The sequence below is a fragment of the Dermacentor variabilis genome, chromosome 8, assembly GCF_050947875.1.
Source record: "Dermacentor variabilis isolate Ectoservices chromosome 8, ASM5094787v1, whole genome shotgun sequence".
Lineage (NCBI taxonomy): Eukaryota > Metazoa > Arthropoda > Arachnida > Ixodida > Ixodidae > Dermacentor > Dermacentor variabilis.
In genome coordinates, this window is record NC_134575.1 from 149932684 (window position 1) to 149958692 (window position 26009).

The following is a 26009-nucleotide window of genomic DNA, read 5'->3' on the forward strand; positions in this document are numbered from 1 at the left end:
CCCATCTCAGCTCCTACAAAGGTAGCTTCCGCACACCAAGCTGCATGCATTATTGTGCTTTATCCACATACTAGGTCACTGCCATTATTACTCAAGAGAAAAGTGTATAATAGCTGTGTCTTACCAGTACTCACCTACGGGGCAGAAACCTGGAGGCTTAGGAAAAGGGTTCTACTCAAATTGAAGACGACGCAACGAGCTATGGAAAGAAGACTGATGGGTGTAACGTTAAGGGATAAGAAAAAAGAAGAATGGGTGAGGGAACAAACGCGTGTTAATGACATCTTAGTTGAAATCAAGAAAAAGAAATGGGCATGGGCAGGACATGTAATGAGGAGGGAAGATAACCGATGGTCATTAAGAGTTACGGACTGGATTCCAAGGGAAGGGAAGCGTAGCAGGGGGCGGCAGAAAGTTAGGTGGGCGGATGAGATTAAGAAGTTTGCAGGGACGACATGGCCAAAATTAGTACATGACCGAGGTTGTTGGAGAATTATGGGAGAGGCCTTTGCCCTGCAGTGGGCGTAACCAGGCTGATGATAATGATAAGGTCACTGCATGGAAAGCATTGTTAGATGTTTTCAAGGAGACTCGGACACTGCAAAACCACAGCACTGTTACAGCTGCTGCTAAGCTAGACATTCTGAGGCAGAAGACCAAGAAAAGAAGTGACGCTGTATCAGCAAAGTCATCTGCAAGTAACATTCATTAAATAAAACATGCTTTCCCTGCACATTCAAGGCGACATAATTTTTACACAGCCGAAGCGAAAAGGTGATTACGCATGCTTAGGTGCAAGAAAATGGTGACTACTTGAGCAGTGCATACAGAATATGCCAGCTAACACGAAGCAAGTAAAAAAAGTGATTTCAGTAAAAAAGCAGCGAACCCTCTCCCAAAGCCCCTGCCGAAGAAGCTCATGCAGCCCAACTTATATTCTTGCCTGGCTGGCTGGCTGGATCACTGGCCTAGTCGCTGGGACTGAGTCACTGGTCTTGTCACTGGCTGGATCACTGGTCTAGTCGCTGACTGAATCACATGTCTAGTCGCTGGCTGAATTACTGGTCTAGTCACTGGCTGGATCACTGGCTCGCTGGCTGGAGGGACGGCTGGCTTACTGCAAGTGCAAAAGCAAAAAATAAAAAATTGTTGCAGTTCCTACTGTTGCGAACACACGACCATCAGACATTTACCGTATTTACTCGATTCTAACGCGCCCTCCATTGTACCACGCACCCGTTTTCCATGGCCAAAAAAATAGTACAATGCCGCGCAACTCGTGCTCTCATATAGAAATACTATTTTCTCTCATTTGGAACAAAAAACATTTATTCGCAATACACTAAACTTGCGATGAATAAAAACAGAAATGGAAGTGGCGTTCCTTGCCGCCAAGATTCTCACTGCGCCGGTACGACTCGCGTGGGGCAATAGATATCACTCGTCGTCGCCAGCAAACAGCTCCTTATTGCTATCAACAGACCAAAGCATTTCATCCTCGGTGCCGTTCATGGCATTCGAAATCCCGCACTTTTTAACGGCCTTGTTGACCATGGCAGACGGGATCATGCACCATGCATCTTTCGCCCATCTACCAAAGTCCTGCAACGAGGCATGTTTCATTTTATTGGCGGGCGTGTGGCAGCCGCTGACAAGCCATTCTGTGTAGGGCGCCCGAATTCTATCTTTCCCTGGCTTGTTCAAACAAACATCGAGCGGCTGGAGCTGCGATGTCATGCCACAGGGTATGACGACAAGGTCGGTGTTGCATGCAGCCAGCTTGTCCTTGATGCGCTGGTCAAGGTGGCACCTGAACGCGCCGAGCGCAAGCCTCCCGCGCAGATCGAAAAAGCCGCCGGGTCTCTTCCGCCAAACGTCATCAATCCAGGCAGCGACCAAGTCCGTGGTCATCCAACCTTTTCTTTTTTTCATTTGGGCGCACAGTCACACCACTCGAAAGCACGATTCCTTTTGGGAGCGCCTTCCGCCTGAAGATAAGGTATGCGGGCAGCTTGGTGCCCATCCGCACGGCAACAAAGCATTGCGGTGACTTTAGTTTTTTCGTGGCCCGAAGAAAAAACGCGCACTTGCTTCGCCCCTTTCTTTTCAACAGTTCTGGTGGCAGGCAGTTCAAAGTAGAGCGACGTCTGATCGGCATTTCCAATCTGTCCGAAGTGGTAGCCGTTTCTATGGCGCAACTTCAAAACGTACCGCTGAAAACTGTACAATTTCCCTTCATATTCTTCGGGCAATTTTTGGCATATCCCTGTCCGCCTTCGAAAAGTCTTTTCATAAAATTTGATAGCCAACACCTGCTTGCTTTGAAGTCACTCCGCATTAGCCCTTCCTTTAGGGTTAACTGCATCGCCCGTACTTTGAGCAGATCGGTCGTCACAGGCCGCGGTGCCGCTCCCTGCTCTTACATGTATTCCGCGAGCAGCCCTTCTATTTCGGCGAAGCGGCCCTGCTTCGGTCCACTGAAACATTTCCTTGTTGCTTTTCTGGCGAAAATATTCTCCTATTTACGCCAGTACCGCACGCAAGTTTCGGGAACTCCGAAGGCCCGTGATGCGGCCCGATTTACGTCCGTCTCCGCGCACATAACTTTCCTTTTAAATGCGACATCATGGTGGACCCGGCGTGTCTTCGCAGTCGGCACTTCCATGCCGATTGAATAAACGCGGAAAACGGGAAGACGGGCGGTAGACTAGGTTACACCAGCGCCTGGTTACACGTACAACATGGAGGTATGCACATGGAGGAAGCTACAACAGCTAGGCTAGAAGCGCGTACGAGGCGGCCATTTTCCAAATGCCGATGACGATATGGTAAGGCGGATTTAGGATCGTACCCGATTCTGACGCCAATCGTACCTCATTTACATCGAACTACATGCCAACAGCAAGATCATCCTGACCTTTATGGTGCCTGCACAGACCTCAAATACGCCTCACCATCCCAGGAATCATGAAGAAAGCTATTATGCCGTCAATTGCAGTGAAGCAGGCCACATTAAAACTTTTACATGATGTGCACAGTCGCCGCGTACATGTTTACATCGATGGCTCAGTCACATCTGCAAGTTTAGCTGCTGCTGTGGTGATACCAACAAGATCCGTCAAAATACAGCTAAAAACGTTACATGTATCATCAACGACAGCTGCTGAACTGGCAGCCCTGCGTGCGGCTCTTCATTTCATTCAGGAGGAACCACCCCATGCATGGTCAGTCTTCTGTGATTCTAAGGCAGCCCTAACGAGTGTACTCTAAGCACTGCGCCATGGATCACACGAGCAGCTCGTCGCAGAGATAAGAGAAGTCCACCATAGCATAGCTGACGAAGGACAAGATATATCAGTGGTTGACTACTCACTGTGGCATACATGACAATGATCGAGCGGACACAGCTGCCCTATCTGCCCATGACGGTGCCAACTGCGTTGCCATTCCTCTTTCGAGAGCCGACGTAGCGAAAAAACTTTCCGCACTTGCGCGTGAGCTCACATTAGCTCAATGGAATTCATCCGAATTCACAAGTGCACGCCTGCATACCCTGGACCCTAATTTACAGCTCCGTATTCCGCCCGAGCTTCCACGACGTGGCTTGGAGTAGCATTTTCAAATGCGTACTCTTTTCTTATCGGAGTGGCCAACATCCCACTTTGTGACTTCTGCGGGTGCAATGAAACAATCGAGCACCTTCTTTGTCAGTGCTCTCGTTTCAACCCGTAAAAAGAACAGTCTTCTCAGCCACCCTAGACAAACTGGAAAAGCGCCCAATGACCGAAAATAAGATCATGGAAACTGGCCTACGCGAACATCAGCGCGATCCGCTATGAAGGCACTGCTGCGGTACTTGAAAGACACAGGACTTTCTGACAAATTGTGACTGTACACTGTGTGACGTAGGATTGTACGGTGACACTACGTAACACTAGGAACGCCTTTGCTGACTGCGTGACAGTTCCTACAGAGGAACTTTAAATCTTTACCGGTAAACCGGTAATGATTTAAAAGAAATAACGCCTATAGCAAGCTCCGTTTGTTATGGACTTCGAGCATGGTCTAAGGCAAACGGCCTCATCCTCAATGAAACCAAAACAAACTGCGTTATTTTTCATGCTCCGGGAAGTTCTACTACATTGCCAGATAGTATTGTGTTGGGTCCGTATAAAATTAACATTTCGTCATCTATAAAAACCCTAGGCGTAATATTCACAGCGCATATGTCCTGGAATGAACACGTTAGTCATGTTTGCTCAAAGGTACGAAAAGTTGTTGGTGTGTTAAATCGGAATCGAAGTGCACTACCTTTTAAAGTTAAGCGTCTTATTTATCATGCTCTTTTCCATTCACACGTCAGTTACTGTTCACTTATATGGGGTAACACTACAGCGCAAGATATTCACATGCTGGAAATACTTCAAAAGAAAGCAATTCGGGCGATAGCGAACGTTTCTTTTTTCGAGCATAAGCAAGAGCTTTTCCGACAAAACAGAATAATCAGAGCCCGTTACACATATAAATTCAAAACGTTACTAAGCTATAGAAATGCTATGCAGGGAAAACTCGACTCATTCCTAACCCTGGCAACTCTACAACAAAATAGAAGTACATATTCATATCGTCACCAGGCACTATGGCAGATTCCTTTCTCACGTACTAATTATGGCTGCCAACGCCTTAACCATACAATACCTTCCCTACTTAACTATTTCAACCAACAAAATGTTGATGTGCTATCTCTAAACAAAACTAAAATATTGGATTTGTTCTTATAGATGTGTATTGTTAACTGCTCTAACAGTTCCGCAGAACTAATCATGTACTTTCGTTGCGTTTATACGTTCACACTTGTAACTATTATTCCTACAATCCAGGTTTCCGCGGCAGTGATTGTGCCCGGACCTCGTGGCATGGTTTGGGTTGTAAACTGGATGCTGTAAAGGGCGTCTTCGCGAAAGAAAAAAAATTCGAGGATGTGACGACGCCCTGGGCTACGTTGCCGAGGTGTCTGTCACGAAAGCAGCAATCTATATGCAGATTATCTTTTTTTCTGTTTTTTAACCTGGACGCACATATGTATTTGCAAGTATGTAAACTAATTTCTAAAAAAGAAAGAACGTTTCCTGATGGTAACTTGTGTTTGTTGTACACTTCTGTGAAATTTGTTATAGTCATTTATGTATGTGTCTGTATATATATATAGTGCTACGGCACAATATGTGCGATCACGAAAGGCGAGCAGTGTGAAGACGACGACGACGATTAGAAGCTAGCGCGGGCTGTTGTCTCTTGGCCAAGCGCAGCGTATTGCCTTGTAGCCTTGTAAATATACTTGTAAATAGCTTTTCGTCGGTGTCTTCCTACGTAACATATCTGGTGGAGGTGGACGTTCCCTGTACCTCGTCACGGGGTTTCGCAGTGGACGGTACGTCGAGCCTTCCTTCATGGCTCCCGGCGACGACAACCCGACTCCGCCGGCTCCGACACCTGCTGCCACTTCGACGACCTACATCACTCTCCCCGCTCCCCGTGATCCTGGCGTATTCTCAGGCAAAGATGGGGAAGACGTCGATGACTGGATCAGCCTGTATGAACACGTCAGCCGCAATAACCGGTGGGACCCTACTATTATGCTCGCCAACGTAGTCTTTTACCTCGGTGGCACACCTAGAGTTTGGTATCGCACGCACGAAGATGAGCTCACCAGTTGGGATTCCCTTAAGACACAGCTTCGAGACTTGTTCGGCAACCCCTACGGTCACCACCTTGCCGCGCAGAAGGCGCTTTCCGGCCGTGTGCAGACGTCCACAGAGCCCTATGTCACGTACATTCAGGACGTCTTGGCTCTGTGCCGCAAAGTTGACACCCACATGACTGAGTCAGACAAGGTTTCCCACATCCTCAAAGGCATTGCCGATGACGCCTTCAACTTGCTCGTGTGCAACAACGTCGCGACGGTGGACGCTGTTATAAAAGAGTGCCGCCGCCTGGAACTCGCCAAAAGCCGACGTATTGACCAGAAGTTTGCCTGTCTGCCCAACACCCCAGCGACATCTTCCTGTGCCGACGCTCCTCGTCCCAACAACACTGCAGATGTTACCAGGATCGTCCGGCGTGAGATCGAGGCCGCCTATCCGGCTGCCTTCGACTCCAGTCCCACTAACACATCTGCAGTCACGGTCTCACTGATCCAGGCAGTTGTCCGCCAGGAGTTCGAAAACATGGGTCTTCACACCACCTGCTCGGCCCATCGCCCTGATACCCGCCCGGCTTCTTCCATTCCGCCCCGTCCCGCGTCTTCTTACCCACCACGTTTCCGCAACCCATCTGAATGGCGCACTGCTGACGACAAGCCCATTTGTTTCTACTGCCATCGAATTGGGCACATTTCTCGGCACTGTCGCAGTCGCTGGAGTTCCCCGATCCGGTCTACTTACACTGCCTACTCTCGCTCCCCAGGTGGCCCTTCTCGTCCCTATGCCGCACGCTCCGATAATGCCGCCACTGATTCTCCTGCCACGAGCCGCCCCTATTCTCGTTCGCCTTCACCCCAACGACGACAATCTCGCTCTCCCCAGCCCCGTCGCTCCTATTCGCCGACTCCCTTCGGACGCCGCTCCCAGCCGGAAAACTAGACGATGCAGCGCCCCGAGGTGACGCTGCATTGCTCCCTACGCCGCCAAATCCTCTCCTGACGTTGCCCACTCATCTGAACCTTCTTGACGTGCAAGTCGACGGTGTTTCTGTGTCTGCACTCAGACACTGGGGCGCATTTGTCCGTAATGAGCGCTGACCTTCGTAACCGGCTCAAGAAACTTATCACGCCCGCCACGACGCCTGTTGTCCGTGTCGCCGATGGCGGAACAGCCCCCTTTATTGGTATGTGTACCGCACGCGTCTCCTTCGCCGATCGCTCAACAATCGTGCTATTCACAGTCATCGCCCACTGTCCCCACGACATCATCCTCGGCTTAGACAATTCCTCTCCGCACATTCTGCTCTCATCGATTGTTCCGCCAGTACTCTCCGCCTTGACCTGCCTGTTCTCGATCCTGCTGAACCTCAACCCAGTCGCCTCAGTTCCGCCGACTTCGTTCGCTTGCCACCTTCGGCACTGACCTACGTTGACCTAGTGTCATCCCCACCAGTCCCCGACGGTCACTACATCGCGGCTCCTATGCAAGACGTCCTCCTTACACACGGGATCACAGTACCTCATACAGTTTTATCTGTTACGGAGAATTGCGTCTGCCTGCCAGTGCTCAACTTTGGCTTGACGACACAAGTGCTGCCACGTGGGATGTCTCTGGCCCACCTTTGCTCCTTCGAAGATCACTCAGTAGCATCCATTGCAGTTGACGACACTTCATCCGATACTCCTCTACCATCGCAGTCGGCAAATTGTACCATCGCCGACTTCCAGAAAATGATTGCCCCCGACTTGCCGTCCGAGCACGCTCGTGAACTCTACCGCGTTCTGTTTTCCTACCACGATATTTTTGACTTTAACGATCGTCCTTTGGCCCAAACTACAGCTGTCAAACATCGCATTAATACCGGCGATGCCCCTCCTATTCATCGCCGCCCGTATCGAGTGTCACCAGCTGAGCGTCAAGTTATTCACGCAGAAGTTCGCAAAATGCTTGCCAAGAACATTATTGAACCATCATATAGTCCATGGGCGTCACCTGTCGTACTGGTCAAAAAGAAGGATGGCTCATGGCGCTTTTGCGTGGATTATCGGCACCTTAATCGGGTTACCAAAAAGGACGTGTATCCCCTACCTCGGATTGATGGCGCCCTTGACTGCCTCCACGGTGCTCGCTATTTCTCCTCTATTGACCTTCGCTCCGGCTACTGGCAGATTGCCGTGGACGATCTGGACCGCGAGAAGACTGCTTTTGTCACACCCGACGGTCTTTATCAATTCAAAGTGATGCCGTTCGGTCTATGTAACGCCCCTGCCACTTTTGAACGCATGATGGACTCCCTTCTTCACGGATTCAAATGGTCCACGTGCCTGTGCTACCTGGACGACGTCATCGTGTTCTCCCCAACGTTCGCTACGCACCTCGAGCGCCCCTCAGCAGTCCTGGACGTTTTTCGTCGAGCCGGTCTGCAACTCAACGCATCCAAGTGCCAATTCGGCTGTCGCCAGATTACCGTCCTTGGACATCTCGTTGACGCGAACGGAGTGCAACCGGACCCAGGCAAGATCCATGCTGTTGCGCACTTCCCTGTTCCGAAGTGTGTCAAGGATGTGCGCAGCTTCATCGGCCTTTGTTCGTACTTCCGCCGTTTCGTGAGCAATTTCGGCGCCATAGCGCGACCACTAACCGAGCTTTTGAAAAAGGACGCCCCTTTCCAGTGGGGCGATAACGAGGCCTCTGCATTCTCACATCTAATCGAAATTCTCACAACGCCTCCGGTTCTGGCCCATTTCGATCCTTCTGCGCCTACCGAAGTCCGTACTGATGCCAGCGGTCACGGAATTGGCGCGGTACTGGCACAACGCCAGCTTGGCCACGACCGGGTTATCGCTTACGCCAGCAGGCTCCTCTCACCCGCGGAGCGCAACTATTCCATCACTGAGCGTGAGTGTCTGGCCCTAGTTTGGGCGGTTGCGAAATTCCGCCCATACTTATATGGCCGATCCTTTTCCGTTGTCACCGACCATCACGCGCTTTGCTGGTTATGCTCACTGAAAGATCCTACAGGAAGACTTGGTCGCTGGGCCTTACGCCTCCAAGAATATTCGTATACTGTCACCTATAAATCTGGCCGACTACACAAGGACGCTGACTGCCTGTCTCGCTACCCGGTCGACGAGCCTGACGACGCCGACAGTAGTAGCGCCAACGGCATTTTCTCTGTGTCTGCCTTCGCTAACATCGCCGATGAGCAGTACCGAGACCTATCGCTGCGAGCACTTATCGAGCGTCTGCGATCTACACCTACCGACGCATCCGTTCGCCGATATGTCCTCCAGGGCGGCATTCTGTATCGAAGGAACTTCCTCCCTGACGGCTCTGACCTTCTTCTTGTCGTGCCAAAACAGCTACGACAGACTGTGCTCTTTGAGATGCATGACGCACCCACTGCAGGACATCTTGGGGTAACCCGCACGTACGACCGCGACCGCCGCCGCTTCTATTGGCCTGGTCTCGCTCGCTCCGTTCGACGCTACGTTGCTGCCTGTGATCCCTGCCAGCGTCGGAAAACACCTCAGGTGCTACCTGCCGGTCATCTCCAGCCGATCACCATCCCCGTGGAACCGTTCTTTCGTGTTGGATTAGACCTCCTCGGTCCCTTTCCCACGTCATCCTCTGGGAACAAATGGGTAGCCGTCGCGACTGATTACGCCACCCGATACGCTATCACTCGGGCTCTCCCTACCAGTTGCGCAACTGACGTCGCGGACTTTCTCTTGCGTGACATTATCTTGCTTCATGGCGCCCCGCGACAGCTCCTTACTGACCGTGGTCGAAACTTTCTCTCGAAAGTTATCGCTGACATTGTGCGTTCCTGCTCCATTCAACACAAACTGACTACCTGATACCATCCTCAAACCAATGGCCTGACAGAGCGGTTAAACCGTACACTTACCGATATGCTGGCCAAGTACGTTTCCACGGACCACCACGACTGGGACATTGCCCTTCCTTACGTAACATTTGCGTACAATTCTTCCCGGCACGACACCGCTGGATTTTCTCCCTTTTATCTACTGTACGGTCGCGAACCTACCTTGCCCTTAGACACGGCACTTCCTCCTGCTGCGGTCTCAACAAGCGAGTATGCGCGCGACGCCATCGCCCTCGCCGACCATGCACGCCAGCTTGCCCGTGCTCGAGTGACGGCCTCACAAACCACTCAGCAGTGCCAGTACAACGCCCGCCATCGTGACGTACAGTTTTCGCCTGGGGCGCTCGTGCTTCTGTGGTCGCCCACTCGTCACGTCGGACTTTCCGAGAAGTTCCTTTCGCGATACACAGGGCCCTACCGCGTGCTGCGCCAGGTGACGCCTGTGACTTACGAAATTGCTCCTGTGGGTTCAACCCCGTCCTCTCCTCTGGCATCTAGTGATGTCGTACACGTCAGTAGGCTCAAGGCCTACTACACTGCTTCCGAGTCCGATCTTTAGTCGCTCCGGGACGGCGCTTTTGCCGCCGGGGGTAGTGCTACGGCACAGTATGTGCGATCACGAAAGGCGAGCAGTGTGAAGACGACGACGACGATTAGAAGCTAGCGCGGGCTGTTGTCTCTTGGCCAAGCGCAGCGTATTGCCTTGTAGCCTTGTAAATATACTTGTAAATAGCTTTTCGTCGGTGTCTTCCTACGTAACAATATATATATATATATATATATATATATATTGCTTTTGCATACTTATAATATATGCGACTGAGTCTGTGTTAAATAATAATATGCAAGATAACAGATTGTAATTGTATACTGGGAGTTATTTGACACAACTGTATTATAACTAGTTTCTATGTAATAACACGAAAATGTCTACGTATTTCTGTTTAAAAATACTCTTATATCCACACTTTATGAGTGATTGCATTGCTACACCAGCCGCTACCGTGCCTATCTGGAAGACCGGAGCTTTTTCACGCCGAAGAATTTTCGGCTTTTTTTCCGGCTCTCCCTTTTTCACCGTGTATCGAGTGGTGAAAATAAAAAATCATGATGATGAAACAGTTGGTGTGTACGTACGTGTCTTTCTGTAGGTTTCTTCTTAAATTTTTTTTATCCTTCTTTCTCTCGCCTATCGCATCGCCTTGCCCCTCCCCCAGTACAGGGTAGCCAACCGAAGATAAACTCTGGTTAACCTCCGTCTTTCATTTGCTTTTCTCTCTCTATGGTGTTGGGCTGCTAAGCATGAGGTCGTGGGATCGAATCCCAGCTACGGCGGCCGCATTTCGATGGAAACGAAATGCGAAAACACCTGTCTACTTAGATTTAGGTGGACGTTAAGGAACTCCAGGTGGTCCAAATTTCCGCAGTGGCCCCCTATAGGCTCCCTGAAATGGTCAGGCGGCGCAGTGATCGGCTCAGCCGTCAGCGCCACCGTGTCAGTTGCTCGAAACACCAGGCGGCCACTGCTACGGAGGCATGCTTGTCCAGCGCTCGTTCGAAACCTGTCGGACGTTCTAAATTGCGGTTGTAAGGCAATCGAAAACATCGAGCCCCATTTTTGACCACCGACGCTTGAGAAAGGGCATCAAATTTACCTGTACAACCATGTATATCGTGTCAAAGAAGTAAACAGCACTGACATCACAGCGAGGTGCTTAAATTAAATTCTGATGTTTTAGGTGCCAAAGCCACGATCTGATTAGGAGGCACGCCGTGATGGGGGACTCCGGAATAATTTGGACCACGTGAGGTTCTTTAACGTGGACCTAAATCTAATTGCACGGGTGTTCTGGTATTTCGACCCCATAGAAATTCGGCCGCCGTGGCCGGGATTTGATCCCGCAACCTAGTGGTTAGCAGCCTAACACCATAGCCACTAAGCAACCACGGCAGGTCGCGAAGTATTTGTCACAACAAAGCAAGCATGCTTACGACGTCGAACTCAAAGTGAGTTAACAAATTATTATTTTATGCCACTTAAGTGAGCAAATACGGCCGTGGACGTCTTTCAACGGGCATTTGTCGCTTCATTACTAGGAGCGTGCCTCACCTCACAAGTTTAGAGTTTTTGGCGAATTGGCAGGTAAGTGCTTTTTTTCTCCCTTGACAAAATGCCTCGAGCATATTCTTTTATTGTCGTTCGGGCTCGAATGTGAGAGGCATTACCGCTGAAGCATCATAAAGAGCAATCAGCTGAGACTAAACAACGTGAAGACTGGACAAATACGCGCTAGCGTGCGCGAGAGAAATGCTAATTTTCGAATAATCGACGTGTGCTGCAGTGTGCTCCAACCTTAGTTCTGTTGTTCTAAGCGCGAGAAAACATCGGCGCCAATGAGCTCGATTCCAGCATTCGCGTCTTGATCTTGGCGCAGGAAGAAGCACAGCGCGTACAAAGCTCTAGCACGGAGCGCTTACGAAGCAAGATTTGACACGTAACAACCACTGCGCGTTTGTTTTGGAGCAAGACGAGCTAAACAACTAAACTGATTTACAACAGCGGGAATCAGTTCATGCGTTTTTTTGCAGTTGACGCTGTATTGTGTGTTTTTATGAATGCCGCTGTTGGTTTGGCTTAACTTATTTCTTGTTTTTGCACTTACGTCTTAGTTTGTTTAACAGGAATTCGCAAGACTGACGCGAACCCCGACGATCCACTTCAGCCGTCGGATTGCTCCCCCCAGTTTTGAAGGGAAAGCGGCACAATTTGATGCCGACATCCCCTTCGCGGTTGTGACAGTCCTTAACACAGCAGTATCAGCGCTTGTTCTTTTTGTTCACACTTCTCACGAAGTAGATGCCAAGAGGCCGCGGTGAATCCAATGGGAAATTGGAAAAGCAGGCTTTCAGGGGCGCCTGAGCGCACCACGGGCAATGGTAATAATAATAATATTTGGGGTTTTACGTGCCAAAACCACTTTCTGATTATGAGGCACGCCGTAGTGGAGGACTCCGGAAATTTTGACCACCTGGGGTTCTTTAACGTGCACCTAAATCTAAGCACACGGGTGTTTTCGCATTTCGCCCCCATCGAAATGCGGCCGCCGTGGCCGGGATACGGGCAATGGTGAGATGACGGTGAGGGCCTACCCGCGGGTGCTCACCGCCGCTGCTAGGTGGCGCGACATGTACAGGCAAACTTCATTGCAGGGTGCCCATAGAGTCCTTCATTATAAGACCGTGGTTTTGCATATAAAACTCCACAAATAATTCAGTCTTCAAAAGTCTGCAGGACAGTTCATTTCCCTGCTGAGCCCGTTTTACTCATGAAATTTCACTGCTGACTGAAGTGAAACTTGACATTAAATAGTTGCAGCGAAGCAAGCATTCTATTTCACTTCAATAAAGAGTTAGGCTTTCGCCATTCCACTATAATAGGCGAGGGAAAACGTATAAAATTACACGCTAATACTTTACTTTTGTGATCAACGCCTTATTTGGGTAATAGTAAAAGTTTGAAGTATTACGAATTATTTGCAGCCTCGTGGAGCAACAGTGGCTGGCGGTTATCAGGGCGTGCGCGGGGCTTCACAGCAGACTTAAGTTGTATCCGACTATAGTGGCGCGTTTCTTTTTCATTAGCTCTGGAAGAATAATAAAGAAATATATATATATATATATATATATATATATATATATATATATATATATATATATATATATACGGAAAAAGCACAGGTTCTTCTCGATCACTCGTTTACTGCTCTACCAAGTGAAGTGCCAAAACCGACTCATATTGTCATTTGGAAAGTTGCGTAACGATGCGTGGCCGCCAGTCCCGTACAACCGCGTAGAGCGCAGGACGCTGCGGTTCTAGACGTACTGCGCCCACTGTGGAAGGTTAGAAAAACACCTGCATAAGCACAGCAGAGAAGTGCCTACGTCAGGCGGCTCCACTAATAACTGTAGAAGTGTCATTCACAATGCACAGAATTGTTCTCCACTTCCGGCAGCGTTTTCTCTACTTTCTTTTTAAATAAAAAGGTGTTGATCCATAAATATTTTTTTAAACAATGGTTAAATTTGTTAATTTTCGCTTTTCCGTCCTGTTTCGCTATTGCCCTGGCTTAATTTTTCAACACCTTGCGACGCTTGTTTCCACTTGCCAATTTTCCACAAAAAAGTGCTGTGCAATTAGGGAATAACCAAACGAGGTAACTGGTGACAGTCATATTGCTTATTGGTTTAAGGGTTATTGCAGGGTTTGATGATGGACGCTGTTCCGCATTATTTTAATTTGCATTTTATTTAACCCATATCGCGGGTATGTGGTTCCGACGATCTGCGAACGTCGCGGCGAGCCGCCACTCGAGGTAATAATAAAGCAAAAGGAAAAGTTAAAATCAACTGGTGTTTTCTCCGGCTGCATCTCGTTCCTGAAGCATACAGACCAGCTGACTACGAACCGAATCCCTTTCCTGGTCCCCGGATTAGTCTAAACAAAGAAGGTTGAACTAACGAAGCAACAGCCATGCGCGTGACCGTTGAATAGATGGTGACAACTGAACGCATCTCGAGTTATTCGCGCGGGCACCGAATCGATGAGAAAACTGGTGTTCACACCCAGGAGATGCCGATAAATACCGTCATGCAAAAGGAGTGAAAAAGGCAGCAACATGTTGACCACCGAATAGCTTTGAAGTCTCAACGTTGATTTGGTAGCGCTTTAGGAATGTGTGTGAGGATTGGTGGCGTGGGCTGGGAGGGGGCGGGGGGCATGCCGCTTAATTTCGGGTGGAGGATGGGTCCGGGCTCCCCCCCCACAGCCCCCAGCCACCCCTCCCCCTGGGTACGTGCCTGTATGCACTACAAAGAGCACACATTTTTATGGGCCTTTCTTTAATTTTGGGGGGAGCCCCGAACAGTGCTCTAAATATCCTGCGGACATCTTATCGATGTCACTCTTTCATGAATAAATATCTTTCATACGTACATAACATCCAGCCTTAACATCCATTTAACATACCAAGTTTGTGATCCGGACGTATTTTAGATAATCTATAGGAGATCCATGTTCAAATACGAATAAAAAGGAGATGCATACAGAAACAAACATTTTCGAATATCCCCTTCAGTCACCAATTCTGATCGACTGTCTATACATGTGTGAAATATAGAAAGTGCTTGAGACTGCAATGAAAGTAAATCAAGATGGTATAATGACTTTTTGAGCATTTTATGATGAGACACCATAATTACAGAGTAACTAAATATTTGAATATTGTAAAGTCAGCCATGCTACATTTCTTCATAAAAAGCAGTAAGTCCCCCGCTCAAATTACATGCACAAGTTATTCATTGGCCTCAAGCATTTCAAGAAAAAGAAAATATTCCGAGGGTGCTACCGACATGGCCCACGTCAAGCCTCACGTAAAACACGGTAATTCCGTCAACAAAGCGGTACTCTGTAATGATACATATCCCTCAGAAGTAAAATGAAATTTAGGTTATCAGAATGTTCAATTTACCCTAAGCTTAATGTTTGTGTTCCATTCCTTGCTATCACTGCACAAGCCGTGACCACAAATGTGGACGCTGTGACTGACGGGGTTAGGAGCTATTTCTATCAACTGATAGCAAGCTCATTGGTATGATGCCCGAAATTTGTAACAAGTGACATTTTCTCTCAATAGCTGGTAAGCCAACGTCAATTGTCCTGACACTGAGCCCGCGCAAAATGCCTCAGTGTTGCATTTCACTGCTGTTTATTTTGGTTTAAATGATGGTCACCTGCATCTCGGCGTCAGCCAACACTTTGCTTTTTGAGCTCAAGCTCCTTCAAAGAGGCGACAGAGTTCCTTTCCCTATCATTCCTCAATGCGACGGTACTTTCTGTTCTCGTCCTCGTTCCACCGCGCATTCGCCCCACAGACTATTTGAATCATCCTCTTGGTCAGTTGTACAGTCAACGTCCGATTTTTCGGACTCCCTGGGGGCCGCGAAAATGTCCAAAAAATCGGACTGTTCGAAAAAATGAATGCGTCTTCTACTGCCCTTAAGGGCTCAAATCGCCACAGGCACATCCGAAGAGGCCTGCCACTACACTTATTAGGCATATCGGTGCTCGTACTGCGATAGCAGATGGCGGGTACACGCGTGTATTATTAAGGAATACATACTGCGTCCCGTGACAATCACCCCTTCCTACGCTTATTATGCTTCACCGCAATACCTTCTTGTATGCTTCACCGCGTAACACTGCTATATTGAGGCGAAGCTGACTTTCAGCAACCGGTATTATGCAACGCGCCGTGCTTTCCGAGCTTCGAAGCCAATCGCAAGCACCACAAACGCGGAGTCGGTGCCATTGCTGACAGCGGCGAATCCTCTGAAAAATACGGCGCCGAACGGTAAGAAGCATCATAGCGAACGTCGAAGCAGCTAGGCCTAGCGTTGCCGCAGCCTTTACGCGGAGCACTTAGATGCATCAATCAATGATCAGAACGACCTACTCTAACGACTTAGTATGGTGTACAAAATACTCAGAATTGTTTCAGGCTCCCTTTAAAAAACATTATAGAAGGCTTGTTAAAGGTACCCTGAAACGGTTGGGACAAATTTTGTGGACGCGTAGGGTACAGCTAAAGTTGATCATTCTCACCACAATTTGTGTGGAACGTCTCATATTAAGAGAGCTACGAACGATTACAAGTTACCCTCCTCCACAGTAATGGATTTTCTACTCAACTCGTTCACCGAGTGATCGCGGCTAAGCTCCACCTTCACTGGCTCTGCATCATGACGGCAATTCGTGTCGTCGACTTCCGGTTCCCCAAGAGCAAGCGCTCGAAGCCTCTCCACCGCCAGCTGCTTGGCAGTCGACCCCGAGCGAGGGCTATCAAAGCAGCGTGCGTTACGAGTCGAAGCGCCGAACGTGTATGGAATTCCGGTAACCACGGGCAAGCTGGGCATTTCGGCAAATGGCTGGAGGCATTAACTCAAGCTGATGAAGGAACTTTAGCTTAGACGTACGTGAGTGGTCTGATCAGTCTGCACGGTCCAGTTACTTGTTGGAGCAGAGATTAACCAGCCAAACAAAGCGCTAATATTGCGCTAATGTTGTTCTAATATTGTTCTAAGAGTGGGCACGTGAGCAGCGTTGCAGCGACAATGACTAACAGACCGCCTTTGTTTGCCATCCAGGTGCTGCTTCCACTTGTGGTGTACAGCATCTACAATATCTGCCATCCTGCCCGTGACAGTGCTTCCTTGCACCAAGTGACGCAGTTTGCCTCCAGTCAATTGCCTCCTTTCATTCATCAGGCGGCGCCCTCAAGATCTGTGAACAGTCCTTATCACTCCAGGGCTGCGGCATGGTCATCGACATCAAGTTCAACGCCAGCATTTAAGCGCTGGTGTCCGTGCGACCACTTCACCCAGGTAGCACAAAAGAGATACGTAACGTTTTCGTAGCGTTTATCCAAGACGATAAAAACGGGTTAAAGAAGACACGAATGAGAGAACTTCGGCGGGAAAACGTCGGATATCTCTGCTATTGTCCGGCTTAATTACTTTCTTGAAACGATCTAGAACAGGTCTGCAAGACGTATTCGAAAAGCTGGTCTAGAAATAGGATTGGGAAAGACACAAGTAATCCCTTTGCCAAAACTATTCGCAACCAATTTCTAAACGTTTTTAGGACGTTATCAAAAAGCTGGTCTAGAAGCGGTCTTGAAAGGTTTACGATCATCTGAAGCTAATTTTCGCGGGTGACGGGCGCGATCAGACATCGTCGTTCAAAACGCGCGTTTTGTTTCGCCTCACGCGACTGGCCTATGCCGCGCAGACGTCGTCAGCCGCACCCGTTGGCACGGCCTAGGCCAATCGCGTGAGGTGAAACTGATCGGGCGTTTCGAACAACGATCTCCAATCGCGCCCCAGATGAGTAGAAGCGTCGGTGTTGACTGTAAGAGCCATGGCGCAGTGCCAAGCACTGTTCCCCGCATGGCCGGCGCATCCTCTACCAAGTCGCACGAAAATGAGCCTGTTTGGAATAATAAATCCTTAATACCACCTTTAGTAAGCTACGATGCTTACAACCACAATGGGAATGACATCCTGCAAAGAACAAATGGCCACGTCTTGGCAGGTGGCCAGACCAAGCCCTTCATGCCAAGAGTGCATGAAATGAGAACATTGTGACAAAGCAAGAACACTTTATTAAAATGTAATGCTTATGCAAGGTTCGAACAAACTGTGTGAGAAATGCAAATAGAAATAAAAGTACATCAACAATGACAAAAGTCGCAGAAAGGATTCGTAATGAACTCGAAAGTGAACATTCACTAGCACATAAACAATATTCCAAGTACACATACAAAAATGAACAGAAAAACCTGGAGTGTACTAAAGTGTCTAATTTATCATAGTAAAGTGCGCGTGCTATTAGACGGACTAGAGTTATGCAGAAGTGACATCGGAGCGAATGGAAGAAGTAGACTGAAAAATGCAAGAGTATGAATTGGATGGTAACTGCCTCCAAGCAATGTTACCAATCATCTAGAAGCTTGAAAAGAGCACAAAAAGAAATACCACCGCATACGATCATAAAACAATCCTGTGACAGAAATAAAAAAAAATGGGAACAATGCAAAATTGGAAATATTGCCTTTAGGATATATCAAAGAAGGTAATGGCGAGAAAAAATAACCATACAACAAAAAAGCAATAAAGTGAAATTAGTACAGAATACTTAAACGGGGGATTCAGTGTAACAAGTGAACACTACTGTAGTACAGCGAACGATGAGACAGTAATGCTGCATCTTGCCACTCCAGAACGTGAGAAATGAATATGCAAGCCTCATATTAGAAACTTACATAAACATGGAAATAAACTAGAATGCACTGGAAGCTGCATTTGTGTAACAAAGGAAGCAATGGTCATAATAAATGGTAAGTGTTTTATATAAAGAGCCCTTTACAAGAGGCAAAGTTGTACCTCTCTGGCAAAAATAAGGTTGCAACGAATAATTTGCAAACCAGCAAATACATTAATTAGCACACTGACATGTCACACTTTGCGCACATCTCCAGTCTCCTAAAGTAAAAGAAAGCACTCTGAATGAGAAAAACGTTTAACACATGTTGCCCAGAGCAAATTCTTTGCCAGTTCACTCACACTTTCACATCCAAAAACATTTGCCACAAAGTCCAGGCACAGTTCCACTGATGTTTACCAATTCACCCCCACTTTCACGTCCAAAAATATTTGGCACACAGTCCAGGCAGAGCTTCATAGATAAACAGCTTGAGAGCACCCTACTGATTATTCTGCAGTCCCGCTGCTGGAAATAGAACTGCCGCACATGCCGGTAGTGGTTTCAATCTAGACACACTTGCTGCCCTGGACAGGTATGTTCAGATATCTGCACTGGTGCTCCATTTTGTCGAAGTAGACACATTGATGCACTACGCTGGTAATTGAAATGTTTTGAATGCACAAGTATTGGCTTCACCAGAAAGACTTGCCCACATACTACCACTGGCATATATATGCACTTGCCCTTCACTCAGTAGCATTGAACTTAAAGTGTTCCCTATGTGGGAGCCATGTGTAAAACCGGTGTCACACGACCACTCTCGATCGCGATCAAGCCCGATCCGGATCGAAATTATCGATGCGACTGGCTCACTCTCGTAGCTTGCGCAGAGGAGCCATCACGACCGGGAAATTCGATTTGTAACGGACTGGATAGCGGCTAAAAAAGCCCCGTGTGAAACCGGTATCAAATAATGCACAAACGCACGCTAGGAAAATGTGTTGCACAAGGACAAAGAACTGCGACATGCCCTGTTGTGCGAAGCGCGCGAACAGAACACATGTATATATATATATAAAAAAAAACTGCGAGAGCTCTTCGCGAACTCCATGCGCACACATGGCACCCGCACGAACTCGGCAGGCCGCCGTAAAGCGCGAAGGGCGCACAGCGTACATTCCGACACATGTCCCAAACTGCAAACAATCGTACTATCTAAAGCATACAAGTTATTTTATACCAAGGGCATACTCGACTCACGTATGCAGTATGCGCAAGCGAGTTATGCAGCGTACATGCTGTATCCATTCGCCAAATAGTAAAATTGATAACAAGCACAAAGCTACAAGGGACTCAATACATTACTACCATTTGAGGCGTCAAATAAAATCTAATTTCGCCGTTTCATATATTGGACACAATATATGGACACATGTGGTACCCGGTAATACCATGAAATACCCATCACGTGGGTAAAGGGGGCGAAAACACAATCGAGAACCTGAAGCGCAAACGATAAAAGCACGGTATGGTGCACGCAAAATTCTGTCAGTGCGCTGTAGCGCGAGGGAAGAAAATAGGGCGAGCACTTGACCTCACCTTTTGGGATACCGCACTAGTAGTGAATCATTAAAAAAAAAGCCTGTTTGAACCAGTTCCCTTGTCTGCAACACTCTTGCTAAACGGGAGACTAAAATACCACGATGATGGCTCTATTGCGGAGATCGGCAAGGTGCGCACAGACAGAAATTTTGCCGCCTTTCTTCGCATTCTGCAAAATGCTTTCTTGTTAGGATCACGCATAGCGGCCGACCCCGACGCTAGGGACACACAGGCACGATTTCGTCCCTCTAACTTTCGTCCTTATACTGCCCTTAACGCCTTAATTACAGCGTCAGAGAATAGGCGCCTCACATAACATGACAGTGAACTTGAAGAGCTGATTAGTGCCCTCCACTCCGCGCCCTCCAATTGAAAACACTACTGATTTCCAAATTAAACTACACAAACAGATCGCACAACCCAAACTAATCACACAACGTCGTTTTCTTGACGGCAAAACCCTGCAACACTTACATGACAAAGGGCAGCGGCAGCACATTCAGAACAGTCGCTATCATACCACAGCGCAATGCAAGTGCGATAACGTTATTATGCCCGGCTCAAACAGATCGCACAACCCAAACTAATCACAGAATGTCGTTTTCTTGACAGAAAAGCACTGAAACACTTACATGACAAAGGGCAGCGGCAGCACATTCAGAACAGTCGCAAACAGACCATAGTGCCATGCGAGTGCGATAACGTAACTATGCCCGGCTTCACGAATAACGTGGCCGCCTTGATCACATAACAATTGAAAACACTACTGATTTCCAAATTAAAACCACACAAACATATCACACAACCCAAACTGATCACAGAATATCGTTTTCTTGACAGCAAAACACTGCAACACTTACATAGCAAAGGGCAGCGGCAGCACGTTCAGAACAGCCGCAAACACACCACAGCGCAATGCGAGTGCGGTGACGCGACGACGCCATGACGACGCGACTATGCCCCGGCTCGCCCGGCTGCCCGGCATCACGAATCACGTGGCCACCTTGGTCGCATGATTTGACGACGGTATCGTCACCTTGCGCAAGGTTGGATCGCGTTGATGGGTTGTTGAATATTGTAGAAGGCGCTAAAGAGGCTGACGCGCCGTGGCGTGGCGGTGGCGTTTTGAGTCGTTTGCAAAACGTATTCACCCCTCGTTTTTAAGCTGTCTGGCTTCCAACGTTATCAAAACGTATTCACCCCACGTTTTTAAGCTATCTTGTTTGGAACGTCTTTGATGCGTCGATTTTGGTCAAAAATCCGTTTCAGACGTTGAATCCCTTAATACGACGTTTTCAAGACTTTGTGTGCTACCTGGGCAGTGGGCACGTGAGTAGCGTTGCAGCGACAATGACTAACAGACCGCCTTTTTTGCCATCCAGGTGCGTAACTACATTCCTTTGTTTCCTAAGAAAAGTGACAACTGACAGCTTACTACTGCTCCTGTGCCCACAGGTGTTTTTGGGCGTGTTGACTGAATGCTTCAACAGCTGTCTTCTTTTGCTGTTGTCGGGAGATGTGGAAGTAAATCCGGGCCCATTTCACACGCGTACCAAAATAATCGGCGGTGATTCGAGCACAAACACCTCGAGCGAGGAGAGTAACCTTGCCGCAATGTCATATTAACACAATCGGAGCAAAACATGGACTTCGTATCTTGAAGGAATTGTAGGCACAGCCAGTCGCGCTTTAAGCAAGTTACGAAGATATAAATAAAACCATGGAAGAACTACGGAGCGGACAGTAGAGTATTAATTCAGCCCTCGCCAATATGAATTCCAGGCTTACGACAGTTGAACACTCACTTGAAGCAATTGACGAAGTAAAACTGGATCTATAATGCACTGCTCTTGATATTCGCAAACAAAATCAACTGCTGCAGGCACGAATTCATGAATTAGAAGACCAGAGTCGTACAAATAATTTAGTTTTTCATGGTATCGCCGATGAGAATGACCATGAATCATGGGATGAAACGGAAAAAAACTTCTAAACGTCCTGTCAAAATACGTTGACCCCGAACTCTCACCGAATGACATAGATAGGGCTCATCGATTAGGGCGGTATTCTGATTCTGGATGCCGTCCGGTGATTGTGAAGTTCAAGAACTTCAAAACCAGAGAAAAAATTCTGAAGTGTAAAAAAGACATCAAAGAAGAAGACATTCAAGTGACAGAAGATTACTCGTTCGCCACACGCCAAGCACGCAAAAAACTTATTGGCTTCGCCAAATCACTGCCCGGCTCCACATCTTTTAAGCTAAAATGCAATAAGTTTGTCGTGAACGACAGATCCTACATGTATGACCCTGTAAACGATAAAACACTTGAGATTACCGCAGAACGCACCAAGCCGGTAACCCAGCGCGCGCCTTCGTCTCTCCATGCTGCATCTAGCTCTTGTAAATCTGCCTGACGGTTACCGAGGGGCAGTGACCGTTGTTTAAGCGCAGCTGAAACATCAGTTTTATTTACTAATATTCAGTAATTTCACTTTTATTCACTAATTTATGCTCACTGCTTAATCTTACCCAAATTGTTACTCAACGTAAAGGTACTACTGAAGTTACAAGTACATTAGACCTCGTACTAACAACACGCCCAGAACTGTGTTCAGGAATAACCTACATACCCCAGTTAAGCGACCATTCTTTGTTAAATTTTTCTGTGAAAATTCCCATACACTAATCTGCTAGTCACACCAAAATAATACGCATGTATCATCGCGCTGATTTCAAGAAAGTTAATAATGAACTAGGCTCTTCCCTGGCCACCTTTTTCGGCGAATTCGACTCGCGATCGGTGAACGCAAACTGGCTCTTATTCAAGAATAAAATCTTAGATCTCACCAGCCGTTTCATACCCACTCCCGTGATATCTTATCACCTGCATGCGCCATGGTATAACGCACATCTTAAGCGCTTGTCTAACCGTAAGAAGCGCTTCTTCCTTTCACCTAAAGAATAACGCACTGAACATCATTGCTCCCGTTATCGCTCTGCAGCTTACACTTACAATTCTGCGGTCAAGAACGCTAAAGCAAATTACCAGAATAGCACTCTACCGGGTATGTTACTCAATAACCCAAGAAAATTTTGGAGCGTCATTAACCCCTCTGAAACGTCTAGAATAATACTAACGAATTCAAGTGACGAACCTATATCTGATACTGCCTGTGCAAATGTACTAAATGTTTTTTTAGCTTTTCTTTCAAGTGGCGAAACTACCGATTTCCCTCAACTGGCTCATAACAACTTCCTGCCAATGTACCCTGTATAAATCCATCCTTACGGTATAGCTAAAATAATTGATAAAATTAAGATATCTTTCAGTGCTGGTGTCGATAGCGTTACTACAATGTTCCTGAAAAGTACTATAATGTATTCATCGCTTGCCTTAACTAAAATATTCCAGCAATCATTGGAAAATGGTGAACTACCGGCCGATTCTAAGATAGGTAAGGTGGTTCCTGTGCATAAATCTGGTAATAAACAATCGCATTTTAACTACCGGCCCATATCTATTACCAGCATCCCATGCAAAATCTTAGAGCACATACTCTTTTCACATATTCTCACTTTCCTTGAATCAAACTCGTTTTTTTTATCCTTCTCAGCACGGTTTTAAGGCACATTGACACCGAAAGCGGAGCGTCTAAGCGGCTAAGTGGATTTTCAACGCGGCGAGGCGGTGAGTGCGCGCGCCTGCTCAGACCGGACGGCTTGCCTGGCGGCCCGCGTCGCAGGGAAGGCGGGGCATCTCGCAATTTCTTTAGCAATTTCAGGGACGTGCCGCCATCTCGCGGCACTTTGAGTTTGTACGCGCACTTTCGATATTTTTTTCGTCGTGAGTTGGCGCGCGCCCCGTCCTCTATCTACTTCTACAAAATGATGAGCTGAGACGAAGAAGACGAGATTGTTGGCATTTTACTCGCCCCTTGTGTAGTCGCTTTTCAAGATTTGTTACAGCGCAATACAAGACAAGGACAAAAAAAGGAATAAAGCGACGACACGGCGCCAGTTGGTTGGAATTCATAGTAAGGTTTGTTACAGCGCAACACAAGACAGGGACAAAAGAAGGTATAAAACGACGACACGGCGGTATAAAGCGACGACACGGCGCCGTGTCGTCGTTTTATACCTTCTTTTGTCCTTGTCTTGTGTTGCACTGTAACAAACCTTACTAAGAATCCCAACCAACTGGCCCAACTTGCCGTTTTGACGCTTTTCAAGAACAGAAGCGAAAAGCCCAGAGAAACACATTCATTTACATTTGTTCACCAGCGCTTCCTAAGTATGGGGCTCGGATTGGCTGCGGCCAAAGCGGCCAACTTGTCCACGCGGAAAAAATCGGTCCGCGCGCGATCCGGCCAAGCGGCCGCGTATTTTCCGCAAAGCGGAAAATCCGGATCCGCTTGTCCGCTCCGCCTTCGGTGTGAACGTGCCTTTAGGAAATCCTATTCATGCGAAACACAGCTACTCTTATTCACGCACAAACGTCACGCAATTTTAGACTGCCGCTTAATCGCCGACTGCATCTTTCTAGATTTCGCGAAGGCATTTGATAAGGTTTCCCATCATCTTTTGTTACTAAAACTGCGCATGGTAGCATTAGACACTAAAATTCTAAAATGGTTTGAAGGTTTCCTTACCCATCGTCAGCAATTTGTTGTCGTCAACAATGTTAATTCCACTGTTCACCCTGTTCTTCCCGGTGTGCCCTAAGGCACCGTCTTGGGGCCCCCGCTTTTTCGTATATTTATCAACGACTTACCCAGTAACCTTTCTTCTTCTGTACATCTTTTTGCCGATGACTGCGTCCTTTTTCGGGAAATAACAAATTACAGTGACAAGCACATGGTTTAGTCTGACTTTAAAGTTATCTCAACATGGCACAAAACTTGGAATATGACTTTAAATGCTGAAAAGTGCAAACTTATGCGCATCTCTCGTGTTAATAGTGAATTGCCCGTATATACTCTTTATGGTGTGTTACTTGATCCTGTTACAAGATATAAGTACCTCGATTTCATATTACGTCTAACCTTAGCTGGCATGCGCACATTGAGCACATCACTAACAAAGCTAATCGCATGCTCGGATATCTGAGACGTAACTTTAACGCAGCCCCAACTAGCATCAAACTTCTACTCTATACCATACTCGTACGTTCACAACTAGAATATGCTTCATCAATCTGGGACCCTGGTGTTAAGAGTGATCGACCTATTGGAAATGGTACAACACCAATCAGCGCGGTTTATTCTCTCTGACTTTCGGCGTACATCAAGCGTAACCACTATGAAGACCACCCTGGGCCTAAGTTCACTTGCATCACGACGCAAAGCTGCACGCCTGTGCCTTTTTCACAAAATATTTCATCATGAGTCTATTTGCTACGAGTTACTTCTTCCCCCTTCATATATTTCACGCCACACAGATCACATACTTATTTTATTTATTTCAAGAAACCCCTAAAGGCCCTCACAAAGATGGTATTACATAGGGGGTGACAAAAAATCTAGAAACATCTAGAGAAGCGTATTCAAGGAATAGGCAACAGGAATAAAATAGCAGAACAGCAACACTCAATGAGACATAATGGAAAAACGCAACATAATAAACCGAACAATATATATATTTAAGGTCAAACACATTGCGGTAACGGAACAAAACTAGAAGAAAAGCTACTCATCGCATTCATATTTTAGAAGTTCATGAAATTTACACGAATTCATTTCAGTTGCGATTGAAGCAGGCAGCCGGTTCCACTCAATAATTGTTTTGGGTATGAATGATTTCGCAAAAATGAAGTGCGGCAAATGATGCGTTTGATCTTGAAAGGATGGTCATGGCGTGGAAAGACCGCCGATGGTGATTGAAAGAAATCGTCATGAAGCAACGAATGATGGTAAATTTTGTGAAACAGTGTTAAGCGAGCAAGTTTGCGACGATGGGAAAGGTTATCAAGACCAGCACGAGCCTTTAACACTGTGA

General features: G+C 47.4%; 1 protein-coding gene across 2 annotated transcripts in view; it reads right to left on the reverse strand.

Annotated features, from left to right (window-relative positions):
- Positions 1-960: 960 nt before the first annotated feature.
- Positions 961-26009, reverse strand: part of LOC142590666 (uncharacterized) — a 224496-nt gene continuing 199447 nt past the window's right edge. Inside the window, exon 6 of one of the 2 annotated variants that reach the window (XM_075703067.1) lies at positions 961-1117. In XM_075703067.1, the coding sequence (XP_075559182.1) occupies positions 1083-1117 (35 nt within the window). In that variant the 3' untranslated portion in view covers positions 961-1082. The remainder of the gene's footprint in view (positions 1118-26009) is intronic. The other variant, XM_075703062.1, reaches the window with a different exon arrangement.